Below are 16,872 nucleotides of genomic sequence, written 5' to 3'. Positions count from 1 at the left end.
AACCACCAGGTGAAATGCTGATATCCTTATGGTTCATCACTATACTGGCCTTAATAAGCCTCGTAAAAGGCCATTTGTTTAAGAGTTTCACTTTCCAATTCAAAATATTCTGATTTTGAAATGGAGTATTCAGTGCCCCCCTATATGGTAATCAAGCTGGAGAGTTGTTTGTAGTTTTTACAGATGTTGTTATGAAAGAGTGTTTTATTTTGTTCCATTGTTGTATAGGAACTCATGGCATTGTGTTTGAAGAATCTAGAAGAGAGAAAAGAGGAAGAAGATGGCAACAGAAGGAGCATGGAGGAGGCTGTAAATGATGTGAAGGTAAAGTGTGATTTCGTTCTCCACCGGATGGTCATTTTCCACGGGGAGACATTTTGTTTTCTCTGTAGCTATGCAAAGACCCAGCCATCTGTTGGGTGGCTACTCTACTTCTCAGGAGAAGAATGTATTCCTTGTATTCATCATGATATATTACACTACCAAAGAGAGGGAAAAGGGAGAGTCTCCGAAGACTTCATTCTTTGATCAGCTGAACATCTCTGGAAGACCAAGGGTGAAATTTTTATGCAGAGGAATAGTGGGTAGCCCCAGCTGCCTATGTTATTCTGGCTACACTTATGTTTCTTGTATTGCACTGAACTGCATTATTGAATTTTCTGGATTCAGAGTTAACACAAGAACAGTTCTGCTGATTCTGTCTTAAGAATGGGAATGTATGCTAAGCTGCATCTCATTTATAGAGCATGAAATGACTTCTGCTCTAAGGAACATCACTAGGCAGATCTGTTACAGAAATGTCAGTAAGAACTTGAGGGGGCTTTAGAGACTTGATCTGATGCCGCTTTGTTTTGGAGCCTTTCTCTTCCTACCAGCTACATGTCTCAGGCTTGCTTTAAAAGCAGTCAAAGTCTTGCTACTGAAGGACAAGGTCTGCTTCTTGTTGCAGTTGGTACCCTGTTAATTCCAGCTGAAAACAGATTTTTTGACATAAATAGGCATCTTGGAATCTTCCCTCATTCGTTTCCATCCAGACATCAGCAGGTAGATCATGTCTGTGCTCCCTTAAGGAGTAGAGACATGTTTCTGAAGAGATGGAGAAAATCATAAAATTCAACCAAAACATAGAACTGAAAGCCTGAAAGAGAAATGTCTGAAATGTTTATGGTTCAGCAGGGGGGAGACATTCTTCTGCTTTATCCATAGGCCCATGCTGATATGGTTAAATAGCAGCTGTCAGAAAAAATGACTGATCTTCAGTTACTTCTTCGGGAAGAAGAGAGTCTGGCAAAAAACTTAATTGATGAAAAGACTCAGCAAGCCATGGAAACACATGATCAGCATTTGAGGCCCTGTCAAGAACAGCTTGCAGCCCTAGAGACCTTCACACATCAGATCAGACAAATACAACAGGACAGTGATCCTATTAATTTGCTGGAGGTGGTATTGTATGCTCTCTTTCTACCTCCTACCCTGACAGTCCTAAATTTCTCTAGTGATGTCTTCTATAGATCCTTCTGTATGTAAGCAGCATCTCCCTAAGTGCTTTTTAATTTGCTTTGTGTTGGTGTTTTGGTGAACAAATTTGGTTCCTGATTTTCTTAATTAGGTCTTCCTGCTATGGCATGGATTTCAGGTATGTATGAAATTCATGTTAATTTTAAGCACAGATGGAAAAGACAGATACATGTCTCTTAATCTTGAAGACAAATGCTGTATCAAGTCTTTCTTGTCCAGTGAAATATGAAGATATGAGAAAAGCCAGCCCTCGGGAAACCTCAGGAGGGAAGTTAAAATATGTAATTTCCTTAATTGCAAGAAATCCTAATCACCATAAGCCTCCACTTCACCAGAGGGGGCAATGTTGTTCTTTTTGCCTACAGATAATGATCTTCACCTTCCTTGGAAAGATTGTATTGCCATGTGCTTATGACCTGACATAAGACAAAAGATGCAATTTCTTACAGGATGATTCCTCTGGAGCATTTTTGCATCCTTGTAATGTGTCAGACTTGAGTTTCCATTGCTGTGATATGGCCCTGGCATTTTGCTGTGTGTGCTAGCAACATACTTCCATACAGGAGGTGCTCTTTGTGATTTTGTGGAGATTTTCTTGTGGGGAGGTTGGATTTTATTCTTCAGATTGCTTTTAAAACTTTATAGTTTGATTTTGCCATTGATGGGATTTCCCACAATGGGTCCTGGCCAGGCTAAACTAATTTCCATCCTGGAGGGATCTCTTTAATGATAGCTGTTGGGTTCTCCGTGTCTGGTGTGGCTCCACTGGCAGGAGGAGGTAATGGGCAGGCTAATGAGCTAAAAGGCAGGCTGATCTCAGCAAAGTTTGCCAGTTATGGCCCATAGGTTTACCTAGTGTTGGCACTGTCCTTGCTCTGGATGTGTGTATGGGAGCTGTCCTTTCATGTCCTTTAAAGTCACAGTCTCTGCTAATTGTAGTGTTTGGCTTTCTGCCCTCAGAAGTACACAGAAATTGAGAAGGAAATTAAGGAATCCAGGCACCCATTAGAAAAGTGGCATCCAGTACCTCTCTCGTTTGAACACTTACTTAACCATTATAAACACTTCATCAGACTTCTTCAGTCCATTCTACAGAAACTATTGGAAGACCGGCTTAAAGAAGGTACCTGGGAGAGTGCACTGCTTTCCTCTGCTCTCTTTGCAAATAAAGTGTACTTTTTAAGTAAGAACAGGATTTTTAACCAGATAATCTGGAGAAACAACAGTGTTTCAGGCATGGATACTGCTTTCTGACAGCATGGGTGTAATGCTGTTATAGCAGTGGTGATTTAGGAACGTAAGATTTCTCTTCCAACCCTGAAAATTATCTTTGGTTTGTCTGCTGGCTCTTCCCCCCCCCCACCCAGATAGAACTGATAGAGTTCTATCAGGTATTTCAATACAATTTAATGCAGAACATCACACCTATCGAATTTATGTATTCTCTCAGTTACTTACAATTACACTTACAATTGAATGTAGGTGCTCTGGCATTGGGGTACCTCTAAAATTTGAAAACTTTTTCTAATTGATGTACCTGGTGATCTGCCTCAGTCTGAAAAAAATTGATGATTTTTGGTACTGTAAAGCTGAGCTGACATGTTCTATTTAGAAATCCTTTTGTCTTTGAGCTGTTACTTCATCCTTAAATGACCTTTGGCATGATTAAGGCAAGGAGTTTTTCCTAATGGGGCACAGAGCCACAAAACTAAATAACCATGGGAAAATCCTGCTGCTCTTTGAGTGAGCAGGCAACAGTGGCCATCACATTTCACCCAGCTGCCTTTTAATCCCTTATCAGAGAATTGCCACCGACAAGACTCTAGCAGGTTGCTGGGGCATATGGTCAGATCTGATCTGAAAGACCACTGCAGGATGTGTGTAGGAGTGCTAGAAAGCATGGTGGAGGTGCTCTACAGCAAGCACTTGCAGCTATCTTCAGCTGCCTATTTTAATCTGATAAGTGCTACTTTTAAACGAATCAGGTCTGATTACATGGTGTTGTGCTCAATTGTGAATTTCTGTGGCAACACTAATCCAGCATCTCCATGCTATACAAAGAGCACTGAAAGCATACAGAGTGAGTAGCCCCTCTTCAGAAAAAGTAACATAGTTTGTCCGTGAAGTTGGAAAATGATAGTTGAAAAACTGGCAGACTCCCTAAGCTGTTCCTTCTCATCTTTGCCCAGATGTTTTCAGTAGCCTTAATCCCCCTGCAAAGAAAGAGCCTGGGACAGTGCTGAAAACCATGACTCCTATTGATCGGTTGCTTTTCTTAAAATGTAAGTATGGTTATGCTGGAGTTCTAGAATCACTGAGCTGGAATGGACCCACAGAAATCACTAGGGTACAACTCCTGGGCCTGCACAGGACCATGTGTCTAGAGAGTGTTGTCCAAGTGCTTCTTGAACTCTGTCAGGGTTGGTGCTGTGATCACTTCCCTGGGGAGTCTGTTCTAGTGCCCACTCTGGGGTTCTGTGAACCTTGCTTGACAGATCTTTCAGGCCATTCCCTTGGGTCCTGTCATTGTCACCACAGAGAAGAGATCAGTGTCTGCCCCTTCTCTCCCCCCTCACAAGAAAGTTGTGAACTGCAATGAGGTTTCCCCTCAGTCTCCTCCAGGCTGAACAGACCACGGGACTCTTAACTCTCTGTGTATGACTTCACCTTATCCCATTACCATGAGTGACCCAAATTAGAAATGTGTGGAGGCATCAGTATTGGTGCCCTGCTGTGATTCCCTTGGCACACCTTTTGCAGTCCCAGTGTCTCTGGAGCTGTAGGCTCTGTGGCTCTCTGAATCCTGATCTTAGCCCAAATGGCAGCTTAATGCTGTGGTTGAGGTGCCCATCACATTGGTGCCCTAGGTTAGAAAGGTGTGGGGACAGCAATGTTGGTTCGCTGCTTTATGCACTTGGCATATTTTCCAGCTCCAGTGTCCTTGGAGCTGTAGGATCTGGCTAGCTGAATCCCATCCCTACCTAATGTAGAATCAGCAATGTTGGGGCCCTGCCTTGCTCACACTGGAATGCCTTTTCCAGATCAATGTCCTTGGACCTGTGGCCTTTCTGGCTGAGCCCTAACCCTAAATGTAAAGCAACCTTGGTGCTGTGGCTGAGGTCCCCATTACCATGGTTGGCCCAGATCACAAAGGTGTGGAGGCAGCAATGTTAGTGCCCTGCTGTGATCCCCTTGGCAGGCCTTTTCCAGCCTGTGTTCCTGGGACTGCAGGCTTTCTGACTGTCCCAAGACACTTCCAAGTGTGGGTTCCTCTGCAGGTGTTTTAAAACTTGGACTTCTTCCAAGGGTCATGAGAAATGTAGCAAGTATCTTTATGGCTTTGACTGCAGATGCAAGATCACCAACCTGGGAATACGACAGCATTCACCCAAGACTGAAGTTGTCAGATGACTGTCTTGAAGTAAGCTGTAGCTGGAGGAAAATATTTTACCCCTGTAGTCCCCAGAGATTTGATAAATTATGGCAAGTGCTAAGCAGAGATGCATTCCTTTCTGGGAGCCATTACTAGGAGGTTGACCTGCTTCGGGCTGGAGCAGGATGGTGGATTGGCGCAGCCTACCCTGCCATTGGCAGGAAAGGAGACTCTGAAACCTGTCAACTGGGCTGGAATAGAGCATCTTGGTGCCTTAAGAAGTCTGATTTTGAATACTGGGCATTTCACAAGGGAGAAAGAATCCCCATCCTGATACAAGATGATCCTGATTGCATTGGCATTTTTCTAGATTATGAGTCAGGAATCCTTTCATTCTACAATGTTAGCGATGACATGGCTCATTTGCACACCTTCTGCTGCAAGTTCACAGAACCAATTTATTCAGCCCTGAGACTCTGGGAAGGGTCCATTAGAACATGCAAACTAACGTAAGAAACAAAGTGAAATAAAGCCCACTATTTCATGCTTTTTCTACTAATGCCACTTCATCTCTGTTGAATGTCTAATGAATTCATCTCTGTTGTATTAAAGTTGTAATTATGATGCTTTTAGAAGGTAACGTAAGTTTAGAAAACCAACTGTGATTTTTAATGTGTATTTTTTTTCAATGAGGGAAGGTGACCTGACTTTTAGAAATGATGTTGACATACCACTCAAAGTGCAGTATGTAATACTGTTGTACTTTTTCAAGTTGTAACAGTAAATTCACGAAGACCAATGTATTTTTCAATGGGGGAAGATGATTTGACTTATAAATGGTGTTGCTGTACCACCTGAAGTGCTGCATGTAGTATTTTTCAACTCGCAAAGTGGAAGAAGTCAGGTTGAAAGAAACATATTACAACTCAGACTGGAACATGGATATTGACTTTTTGATTTTTTTTTTTAAATGAACTCCCTCCTCTCATCGGCCTGGAGAGCCTGCAATTGTGTATGGCAACAGGTTTAGTTTGATTCAAGCTTCAAGATTATATACTGCATATTGTTATTATTGACAAGGCCACATTTGGAAAATAAATGCACTAAGTGAATTAGCTCATATTTAAGTGTCATCTTGGAAAAATCAAAGTCTGGTACTGACTCTTGGAAATGTCTCTTCTGATGTTGGAGCTTCTGTGGCTACATTTAATAGTCACTAGCTGCTCTTACATGTGACAGAAGCTCTGAATTGGACTTCTGGGTGGCCCTATTCTTTCCATTGAGTGGAAGCATGAGAAAAAGCTGTGTACAACCCCTAACAGAGGATGAAATGTCTGGAGGGCTCACAGGTACAATAAAAACACCAGGCCAGAAATGCATTTGTAGCCCATTTATCTTTGTGTCCAATTTACAACATTCATATTAGGATATGAATGCAAATACGCATTCATATTTGCATCATTCAAACTAGGGAACACAGCTTGCAAGTTTCTGTATATGGATATTTCTCCCCTCACCAATACATTAATTAAAGTCCTGGAAATTTCTGGAGCTTTTGCTTACAGCAGTCTCCAGGACCAGCCCAGAGTGAAAAAGCACTGCTACTTGACACTGGTCAGGTAATCTTACAGTGTTCAAATACTAAAGGCCCTTCATCACCAGTGCTGGCAAAGGCAAGGTCTGACCATAGACTGAAATGCAGAAACAAGAGCTTGTTTTATAAGCTAAATTTATTTTTCAAATTTGAAATGAAAAAAAAATCTTTTAACAATTGAGTAGTTTTTTTAATGTAAGGCAAGCATGCTGCATCAGTCACAGCTCACATATGGTGAAGTATATGACTCTGCTTCCCCATTTAAAGATATGAATACAGTTTCCTCAGAAATGCACAAGGGTAAACATTTGGAAAGTAAACAGTTTATAGGTACAAAACCACTCACCACCAAATTCAAGATACTTCACCAACTCACGAAGAAAAGGTAGCAAGTTCCAAGTAACCATCACTAGTAAATGATTCCACCACAGAAAAAAAGCAGATGACTTATTGCAAAGCAGTTCTGTGCTAAGCAAGGTAGTTGAAAAATGAATGGTTTGCAGCTGCTGCTATATGGCTCCCTTCTGGTCACAGGGAAAGGCAGCAGGTGATAGGAGTGGCATTGCATTTCCATTCTTGCACCGTGGGATGCAAGAGCAGACCACGCAAAGCGTGTACTGACCATCATGCTGAAGCATAATGGTGTGATGTAGTCAGGCAGTCAGCCTCAGCCATCTCACACACCAGTGTTGGGAGAAAAACCCCAATGTAGAGGATTTGCTGGTTAGTACAGAAAAAAAAAGCTGCTCAACTTCATCAGCATTTGGCTTCCTACCTGAGAAGTTGCCCCCCAGGTCCAAAGAGAGGCACCCAGTGCTCTGCAGAATCGACTTAATAGTCCAGACTTCACTCAATTTGCAATAGATATTTTACACAATTTCTGAAGCATAAGTTAAACTTATTTCTACTGATTCATCTCAGATCTGCTTTTCTTCCCTGCTCAATCTCTCTGGCTTACCTTTTGGTCTTTCAGTTCACAAAAGGCTCTCTTGCCCCTTAAATGGAACCTTTCATATATCCCTACGCTTCCTTTCCTTGTACTGTCTCCTGAGAACTTAGGTTGCTCAAGAAGCCCATTTTCCCACAGAATACAGATTCTTGCAACCCACTGTTTTATCATGACACTTTTAAGACTTTCATCTTAAAAATAAATCCATCCAGGTTGTATTTGTAGTTTTCAGTTCAGGGTATGTGAACTTTTACTTATCTGTATTCAACTCCAATCATTAGTCCTCCAATCAAAGTCCTACTATCACAGGGGCTCAGCAAATGGCAGAAAAGAGAGGAGTATGAAAAGGTACAGAGCTAGAACAATTCAAGTGTAGATAAAATTCTCATGATTTACTGTATTCTTAACAGAAAAGAGAAGCTGGAAAGCAGCAGACTGTGGTCCTTTATTTGGCAGAACTCCAAATTAATCTAGGTTAAGTGAAATGGACAAGAGAGGACCATGGCATTTCCTAGGCACAATGCTATACAATTTCTAATAAAATCTTCATAATTTATATCCCCTTGCTTCTAAAACTTCCTGAAAATTCTAACCTGTTTGCACCCTCATAATTACATCCCTTTCTTCTAATCTACCATGCTGCTATTCTCAAACACGTTGCATGGTAGTACATTGAGAAATATGGAATGGAGTGCTTTGGTTTAGCACTTCACTTTTTTTACATGATTTTCCACTACTTGCTCAGTGATGGTTTCATCTTCTTCAATATTTTTTTTAACCTTCTGGCCCACCAGATCAAAGATGCATTCTGGGGGAAATCCCTTCGGCTCTCCCACCTTCACCGTCAGCATGTCAAGGGTCAATATTGCACCTTCAGGAATTGCCACTTTTGCCACTACCGACTTTCCCAGCTACAGGAAAGGGAGAAAAAAAACAATATTAAAGTTAAATTTATTGCTAGCTTAGTATAACAAAAAAGGATAAAAAATATTCTGCAGTTATTTCAGAACGGGTTGTGTAGAACTGCCTTCTCCATTACTTATTCCAAGATTAATTTAGATGGTTACTTTCACTGTAATTAAGCTGCCAGGAACATGCAGATGTTTCCTGAAACTGGATAGTGGCTCACTGGAATTTTTCAAAATCACAATGGAGGGAATCTGATTAGAATGACTGGTATTTTAGCTCAGTGTAAAAGCAGCTCATATACAATCACAGAGATATTATTCCTATTACTATTGCCAAGTACCTGGCACTGGTGAGGCCACACCTCGAGTCCTGTGTCCAGTTCTGGGCCCCTGATTACAAGAAGGACATTGAAGTGCTGGAGTGAATCCAGAGAAGGGCCACAAAGCTGGTGAAAGGTCTGGAGCACAAGTCCTTTGAAGAGTGGCTGAGGGAGCTGGGGTTGTTTAGCCTGAAGAAAACAAGGCTCAGAGGGGACCTTATCACTCTCTACAACTCCATGAAAGGAGGCTGTAGTCAGGTGGAGGTTGGTCTCTTGTCCCAGGCAGCAAGTGACAGAACAAGAGAAAATGGCTCAAGCTATGCTAGGGGAGCATAGACTGGATACTAGGAAAATTTTGTTTTCTAAAAGGGTGATCAAGCACTCAAACAGTCTAGAACATGGAAGAAATTGAGAAACGATACCTGAAGTTATTTAAAACATGTAGACATGGCACTTAGGAACATACATGGTTGGACTTGGCAATGTTAAGTTGGACTGAATGACCTCATGGGTCTTTTCCAACCTAAATGATTCCATGCTGTTACTCAAGTTAGTTAACCACTGGATTATAAACATAGAACTCTATTATAATCAAAACTGCTAACATTATGCAGTGTGAAATTTTTTAAGTGCAGAGGCAGAAACACTACTGCAATAAACAATTTACAAGCTATTTTTCTGACTATAGAGTTATTAGCTGTAGGTCTAAATTAGTTGCAGGTTTACACAAACCAAAATCAAAAGTTACCTTTTCATTGCAAGCTATTTCACAGGGCAAGAGTTGTTTGACTGGAGAACCCATTGCTTTTTCCACAGTACGGATGGCTTTCACTAACTCCGCCAGTTCATTTGGCTCCAGAGATGCTTGGTGGTCGCTTCCTTTCCATGTTTTGTCGAGAGTCACGTGGCGTTCCAGTACTTTAGCACCCATAGCAACAGCTGCCACTGAAATGGCTATGCCAGTTTCATGCCCCGAATAGCCAATGGGGATATCAGGAAATGCTGACTGATATGCCTTGAATCACGACAGAGTTGGTCTGAATTACCAAGGTAGCAGTTTCAAAGACAAAGCAAATTTAACAGTGGTAATTGCAGTAGATAAATACTGTGCCATAAAACAAGCAGTTGGTTAAATTCAACAAGTCACTGCATTACTGATCTCCACATTCCAAATTTGACTAATATTATCAATACTGACAAGAAAAAGGCAGCATGTTCTCATCTACAATTTACGTTTCTCCTTTTAATTCAGTTCTATTACTCAAAGTCTTCAAAGCCTGTATCAGTTTATGTAACAGTAATAGTATCCTGTTTTTATCCAAGAACCCAGTGGATTGGTTAATCTGTATCCAAACCATATTTCTTCAACATTGTATTTAAAATCTGAAGCAATCTTTTTATCCATGCATAGAGAACAGTCACCAAATCCTAAAGGCACTTAAATGCAGCCATGTGGCATTCTATTAAAAAAAATGTATTATGTGTGCATAGATCTAAGGTAGTACTTCAGCACTGGACAGTTTGGGAAAACTTTCTTACATCACTATTTAGCATATCCAAGTAACATTTCAAATGAAGGAAACTACAGTAGGGTCAAATCAATTTTCTTCATGGCTCTGATAGTCACATGAAACTTTGTTGTAGATGTCGGTGAACCCAATGGGAAGAATAATGATGTCTAACTCCATTCCAGAAGGCTGAATGATTGCTTTATTATAATTATGTTATAATACATTAATATGCTATATAAAAGAGGATACTAAATACTACATGCTACTTTCTCTAACTATCATAGCTAACTCTCTAACATCTCAACTCACAACTCGTGACCCTGTTCGCCAGAGTCCAGACACAGGTGGATCCGATTGGCCGTCAGGCCCAAACAATCCATCATGATCCAACCAAGCGCTCACTCTGGGTAAACAATTCTCCAAGCACATTCCACAAGAGAAAAACAAGGAGCAGAAATAGAAATTGTTTTCTCTTTCATTTCTCTCTGTGCACCTCAATAAAAGATCCTGAGAGAGAGAGAGAAATGTGCTTGCCACAAAACTTTTCTAACAAAATTCTGGTCTAGCTCCCTATTTAGAATTACATTCTCACTTCATGCACCTTCTTAACAGCAACAGTCTACATGATTTTTCTTAGCATTATAAACCACAGTGTTAACCTGTTAACATGTCATGTTTTCCTCTGATGAACTGTGAATACTCCAGCAATATCCTTTATCATATTCCTTAAAGATGAGTTCTGCTAAAAAAGGACCTGGTGGATCTTTTTATTTCAGTGTGAATTAGAGGAACATGACACATCTTGTAACTTCACAGAAGCTAATTCCAGCACACCTTAAGACCTGAAAGTGTATCTCATAAAAGGACACCACCCTTCTCTGCTACCCTACCGACAGCATGCTCTGGGTTACTCACTGACCGATATGACACGGAGATTGACGTCCTCTGGCTGAAGTGGGTATGCGCTGGTGCACTGCAGGAAGCAGAAGTTTGGATTTATGGGCTTCACAATCTGATAAACCTGATGCATTGTGTTCATCGACTGCATCCCACTGGAAATCACCATTGGGCGACCTAGCCATTAGAAAATATGCACAAGTTTTGTCCTAGGTCTACAAGAAAGCTACCCAAGATTAAATTAAATTCTTTAAGTAAATTAATTCAGTAAAACTAGAAAAGAATGCTGGGTAAAACTTTTTTTTTCAAAGTCTGAGGGTGAGTTTCTTTAAAAGAAACTTCAGATTTTTTTTCCCAAAAATCAACTGGAGGAAAAATGTAATAACTGAACTACTGATGTTCACCAAGATGGCTCAAAGAAAATGCTTACCTTTCTTTGCAGTCTTTTCCAAATATGGAAAATTATTTGTATCTCCTGATCCTACTTTGAAAAATGGAACATCCAGTTCATGTAGAAATTCCACAGCCATCTACAGGAGAAGAAATCACTGTGTTTTAAGACTCCACTTCAGCTGGATAAAGGGATAAATAACTATTGTGTTTGGAAATAAACAACCTTTTAACATGGCAATGCTTAATTAAACAGGTCAGTATTATAGACATCTTCCCAAAAAACACTGCTCCTGAAGTAACATTTGCTATCTTGACAATTTTAGTTTCTGATTTCCCTCCAGGTGAAGTATAATTATGATGCCTTCTTTCGTACTTCTATTTTAGTGCAGAGTTTTGACTGGGATCACTGTCTCAAGGCAGTCTCTGGTCACACCAGCTGTACATTCTGCTGCTTAGGGAGCTCCATCTCAGCTTGAAGATGAACCTGTTGTCTATCATGACATTCTTGCTTTTTTCTCTCTTTTTTAAAACACTACCAGAGAGAGCAACTACCTGCAGATGGAAGTCTGCCTGTTGAAGAAGAAATGTGATACAAGCATGGAGACAGTTTCACTGCCACACATGTCCTGCAGGTCAGAAATATTAAGCCACAGAGTGTTTAAGACTATAGGTAGTAGAATAGATTCATCACACTGAAACTTGTATGAGTATATTAAATAAGTACCAGAAAAAAAACCCAAAAGTGCCCAAAAAGGGAAATCCAAAATTAGTTTGCTTTAAGGGGAGATACTAGACGATAAAATATGCCAAAGCAAAGACTATAAAACTGTTTATTTAAATGCTAATTATACTTGGCCTTTGTCTAAAAATATGAGTGTTATATTGAAGACAATTCAAGAATTATTAGAGGCTTCCTGAAAACAGGTATTACATCAGTAAGTAGACTTTTAAAAATTAGCACTTTATTGGAAGAAAATTTAAATTCCAAATCTATCACATGCAAGAGGTATTTAAATCCTCCATTCACCTCTGGAGAAAGTAATGAAATTTTACCTATGCCCCTGATCAACCACTCACAAACACTTTTAATTTCTTCAGCTCTTTCCTTGCTGCAGTTACATTTACTTAATGCGAGAGAAAGAATGCTTATGTCCACGAAGATAATCACATCTTATTCGGTCTCATTTTTCTATCATCAGGATGATGGAGATTAAATTTCTTGTACCCGTGATGTATAACATCTCTCTATTAACTATTTAGTATAGTTTATACAGATGCATTGTGCATAAAGACAATTAGTATTCTATATTAAAATGGCACAGATCTTATCTCAGGAGATGACAAAAAATTAAATATTACAGGTAGACCTTGCATCTAAGGCCACTCTTCATTAGGTAAATATCTCTTTAAATTAGCAGCTCTTCTTTAAGAGATTCAAGAACCAGGAAGTAATTTCAAATAACAGGAATGACATTAAAGGGAGTGGTTCAATGAGATCCTGCTTTGTCTCCAGTACACACTGGAACAGAATAGATAAAGAAGTTATTAATAGGCTTTTTTATTTATTTCACACATCACTGAAATAATTTCCTCATATAGTTAAACACACAATTTAACCTCTTTGACATAACTGGACTTCCAGAGATTATGTTAAATTTACAGAACTCAATGTATAAAAACTTCCAGGAGTTAATGTATTCTTAAAGAGTTTTTATGTCAATTTATGCAATATTTTAGGTTCCAAACCCCTGTCTTGCAGAAACGCCACCAGAAATATTAGGAGTTGCGTAATGTAATTACTGCTCAAAAAAGGCACAAACATGTATCACTTCTGTTAATTAGCTGATAAAGCCACATACAAGGGAGCACAGCAGAGAAAAAGAGGGATCTCAACAGCAGAAAGTGATCTCAGTGGCTGCCTACAAAAGGTGTTCTGTGTTGCACTACAGCCTTTAGAAACCAGAGGTTTTAACATCAAAGAAGAAATGTGGGGGTTTTTTTCCTCCCCAAAGGTACATGGGTCTTTTAAGATCCCAGATACAGAAGTCCAAGACTCCTGGGTTCATTTACTCCTTTCTTAAAGGAGTGAATGCTGTTCAGTAGGTCTTCTAGATGTGAAGACAGCAATAAAAGAAACATCACCACACTCTCTTTTCACAGATCTAATTCTGAATCCATGGCACTGAGCTATTACCATATACGCAAAACATATTTGTCTATCGTCAGATGAAGAGGGAGAACAAATGAGAAGAAGTAACACTGATGTATCAGGAATTGTCTCTGATTGCAAAGTGAAACACAGGATATATTGCCTTAAAACATTTAGAAAATCACATCCTTGTCCTATCCTGGATATGTCTACTTCCAGAAAGCCAGGGACATTGCTCTGCTGGCCATATGCAAGAGTGGCTAGCTTACTTCTGGTAGGGTCTCTTTCCATTTGGTTCTCTGTATTTTCTAGGCCACAGAGAAAAATAAATCTGTAATCTCTCATCTATACTGAAGTTGAAGTGTTACCTGACCTTTACAGCTTATGCATATCAACTGTATGTTGCATTTGTTAATACTGTCACTATCATTATTCTGAGGCAAGTGACATGCAACAGCTACAAGTATACATGTCTTAAGGGGGAACAGCAGCAGGAGTTTCATGGAGTTGTGAAGCTGGTGACTGACTGTTCAAGAACCCACTGGCAAAAATCAGTAAATAATTCAGCAGTGATAGGACAAGGTGCTGAGCCCCCCCATGAGATTAGTAAAAGAAATAGAGGCGTAAACACTTCTGCTGCTTAGAAAGACCACAGGGGATCTAGAAAACAATAAGGAGGGAGGAAAAAAAGAGGGAAATAAGAGGGATTAGATCAAGAAAGGAATCTGGTTTAAATACAGAAGGAAGTTTGATATTCTTGAAACCAACACACCAGAGAGCAGTCTGATTGCCATCTTGATCTATTCTCTCAAAGCCCCAACTGCTGAAGGTCAAAATGAAGCCTTGTCCCTAATATTACTTACTGTGTATATGTATCTCAACACAGGTGGCAAGTCTTCCAAAATATTCAGCCAACCATTGTAGAGACACAGGTGAATGGGCAAATTACTCTAGGTCTCTCAGTTAGAAATTGATTGTCCATATATTCTTTTTCTGTAAGAACTATCACACCTAAGTAAAACCCAACAGACACAACAGTCAGACTCCCCTTTTCATTCCAGTATGGCTTACATACCTCATCCATGCCGGAAGCTGTGAAGAAAATGCCAATCTCCTCTGCATACTTCTTTAGCTCTCTATATTGGTCATGACTGAACTCCAAGTGGCGCTTGTGTTCCCCATAAGTCTTTCCCCAGGAGTGTTTAGAGGTATAGGGCCTCTCTAAGGCTTTCTTGTTGAATTTGTACTCCAGTTCACTCTTCTGGAACTTAGCACAGTCTGCTCCACAGTCCTGCAAGACAAGCTGGTGCACACTGAATGGAAATGCAAGTGAATCTGCACTCACCTAACTCTGAAGGCAAGGAGTGAATAACTGATGTGCTCATCTGTTGTGGAGTTTTCACATTATCATCAGGGCAATCACAGAAACAGTAATGAACACAGAGCTACTGTGGACCTACACACACATGAACCCTTTTGTTTCAAAGTCCTGATACACTTAGTAGAGCAGCAGTTCAGAGAAATCATATTAAACCTACAAACTACTTAGCTATGCATGATGCTTATTCAAAGAGCTGACTTCTGGAGTGTTTTTCCCAGATTAGCTGTCACTGATAATTTTACATTAAAAAAGGACACAGGATTCTGTGGAACATGGAGTATGTATCTGAAACAGAATCATGAAGGCTGGAAGAAACTTTTAAGGTCATTCAGTCCAACTATCCACCCAGCATCACCACAGTTAATACTAGATCACATCACTAGCACCAGACACCTCTGGAACACCTCCTGAAATAATTAATTTTAAGTCACACACTGAAGACATATCCTGATTAGAGCAGTCTCCACTTACACAGAACTGAATACACCATGCCCCAAGCAGTGGTGATGTGTGATTTTCTATCTAATGGATATAACATCAAATTTGAAAGCAGTTTAGCTGTCTTACTGGATGACACAAGCTTTACTGCTATAAAGGTCTGATGTCAACCAAGTCAAACTGGAGGTTCATTAGAGACGGTTCAGCAGCCACCTGATAATTCCTAAATTCCCCATAAACTCATGCCCCAGCTGGGGGCTGCAGCCATGACACAAGATCACACAATGAATTGGCTGGAGAGGACGTCTGAGATTATCGAGTCCTTGAGGTGACTGAACACCACCTTGTCAAATACACCATGGCACCAAGAGCCACGTCCAGTCTTTCCTTAAACTCCTCCACGAAGAGTGACTCCACCACCTCTCTGGGCAGCTCATGCCGATGTTTGTTCGGCCTTTTTGTGAAGAAATTCTTGCTGATGTCCAGCCTTAACCTCTGCGGTACAGCTTGAAGCCACGTCCTCTCATCCTGCCACTAGCTGTCCGGTAGAAGAGGCCGATCCCCACCTGGCCACAAACTCCTCTCAGGAAGTTGTAGAAAGTGATGATGTCACCCTTGAGCCTCCTTTTCTCCAGGCTGAACAAGCACAGCTCCCTCAGCCGCTCCTCACAGGACAAGCATTCCAGACCCTTCATCAAAGTCAAATGCAAGGGTCTCCCTGCAGACAATCTGTGTTTGGAATAAACCCAGGCCGCGCCCCGGCGCTCTCGCTCACCCTCCTCCCCCCACACGCACCTTGACCATGCGGATCATACGCTTGGCGATGTCCAGGTCGCCCTGGTGGTTTTGCCCGATCTCGGCGATGATGAAGCAGGGCTGGTCGCCGCCGACACGCCGCCCAGGGCACAGCTCGAACTCGCGAGGCATGGTGAGATGGCGGCAGCCCCACGACTCGCCCGCGACTGCGCCGCCGCTCCCGGCCACGCCGCGCCTCTTCCCAGCCGCACCAATTGGCACTGCCGCTCTCGGCCCCGCCGCGCCTCTTCCCAGTCGCACCAATAGGCGCCGACATTGCCGGTCCGGCCGCGCCTTCTCCCAGCCGCAGCAATCGGCGCCGCCGGCGGCCGCGGACTCCCTCCCCAAGGGCTACCTGCCCCCGGGAGGCCGACAGGGGGCGCCGCGGCACCGCGCCCTCAGCGCTTCCCGTCTGCACCCGCCGCAGGGACACGGGCACTGCCGCCACGGCAGCGGCTTCCCAGGAAACACAGACTAGCTGGCCGCTGCACCCAGCAGACCCTTAAAAACTTACAGGGATGGTGACACCACCACCTCCGGGAAACCTATTCCAGTGCCTGACCACCCTGACAGTGACATTTTTTTTTTTTTCTAGTATCTAATCTGAATCTCCCCTGTCTCACCTTAAGGCCATTTCCTCTTGTCA

The 16,872-nt window shown here is 41.6% G+C and overlaps 2 protein-coding genes across 3 annotated transcripts; one reads left to right on the top strand and one right to left on the bottom strand.

Moving 5' to 3' along the window:
- Positions 1 to 234: 234 nt before the first annotated feature.
- TRIM14 (tripartite motif containing 14) lies at positions 235 to 5,404 on the top strand. The gene is given in 5 exon segments (XM_053932626.1): positions 235 to 324; positions 1,207 to 1,440; positions 2,479 to 2,641; positions 3,708 to 3,800; positions 4,869 to 5,404. Coding segments are annotated over 5 exon segments (1,116 nt in total).
- Positions 5,405 to 6,603: 1,199 nt separating this feature from the next.
- Positions 6,604 to 16,405, bottom strand: NANS (N-acetylneuraminate synthase). 2 transcript variants are annotated; one of them, XM_053932639.1, is made up of 6 exons: positions 16,227 to 16,405; positions 14,688 to 14,915; positions 11,501 to 11,600; positions 11,093 to 11,247; positions 9,411 to 9,677; positions 6,604 to 8,345 (listed from the first exon to the last, which is right to left on the bottom strand). In XM_053932639.1, the coding sequence occupies exons 1-6, from the start codon at positions 16,356 to 16,358 to the stop codon at positions 8,136 to 8,138; spliced, it is 1,092 nt and encodes a 363-aa protein (XP_053788614.1). In that variant the 5' UTR covers positions 16,359 to 16,405; the 3' UTR covers positions 6,604 to 8,135. The 2 variants fall into 2 exon arrangements, with proteins under 2 accessions (XP_053788614.1, XP_053788615.1); XM_053932640.1 differs by having other exon boundaries at positions 14,688 to 14,903; positions 16,227 to 16,404.
- Positions 16,406 to 16,872: the final 467 nt, after the last annotated feature.

Source organism: Vidua chalybeata, chromosome Z, assembly GCF_026979565.1.
Source record: "Vidua chalybeata isolate OUT-0048 chromosome Z, bVidCha1 merged haplotype, whole genome shotgun sequence".
Lineage (NCBI taxonomy): Eukaryota > Metazoa > Chordata > Aves > Passeriformes > Viduidae > Vidua > Vidua chalybeata.
Note: the sequence above shows the minus strand (reverse complement) of the source record. Positions and strands in the feature narration are given on the sequence as shown.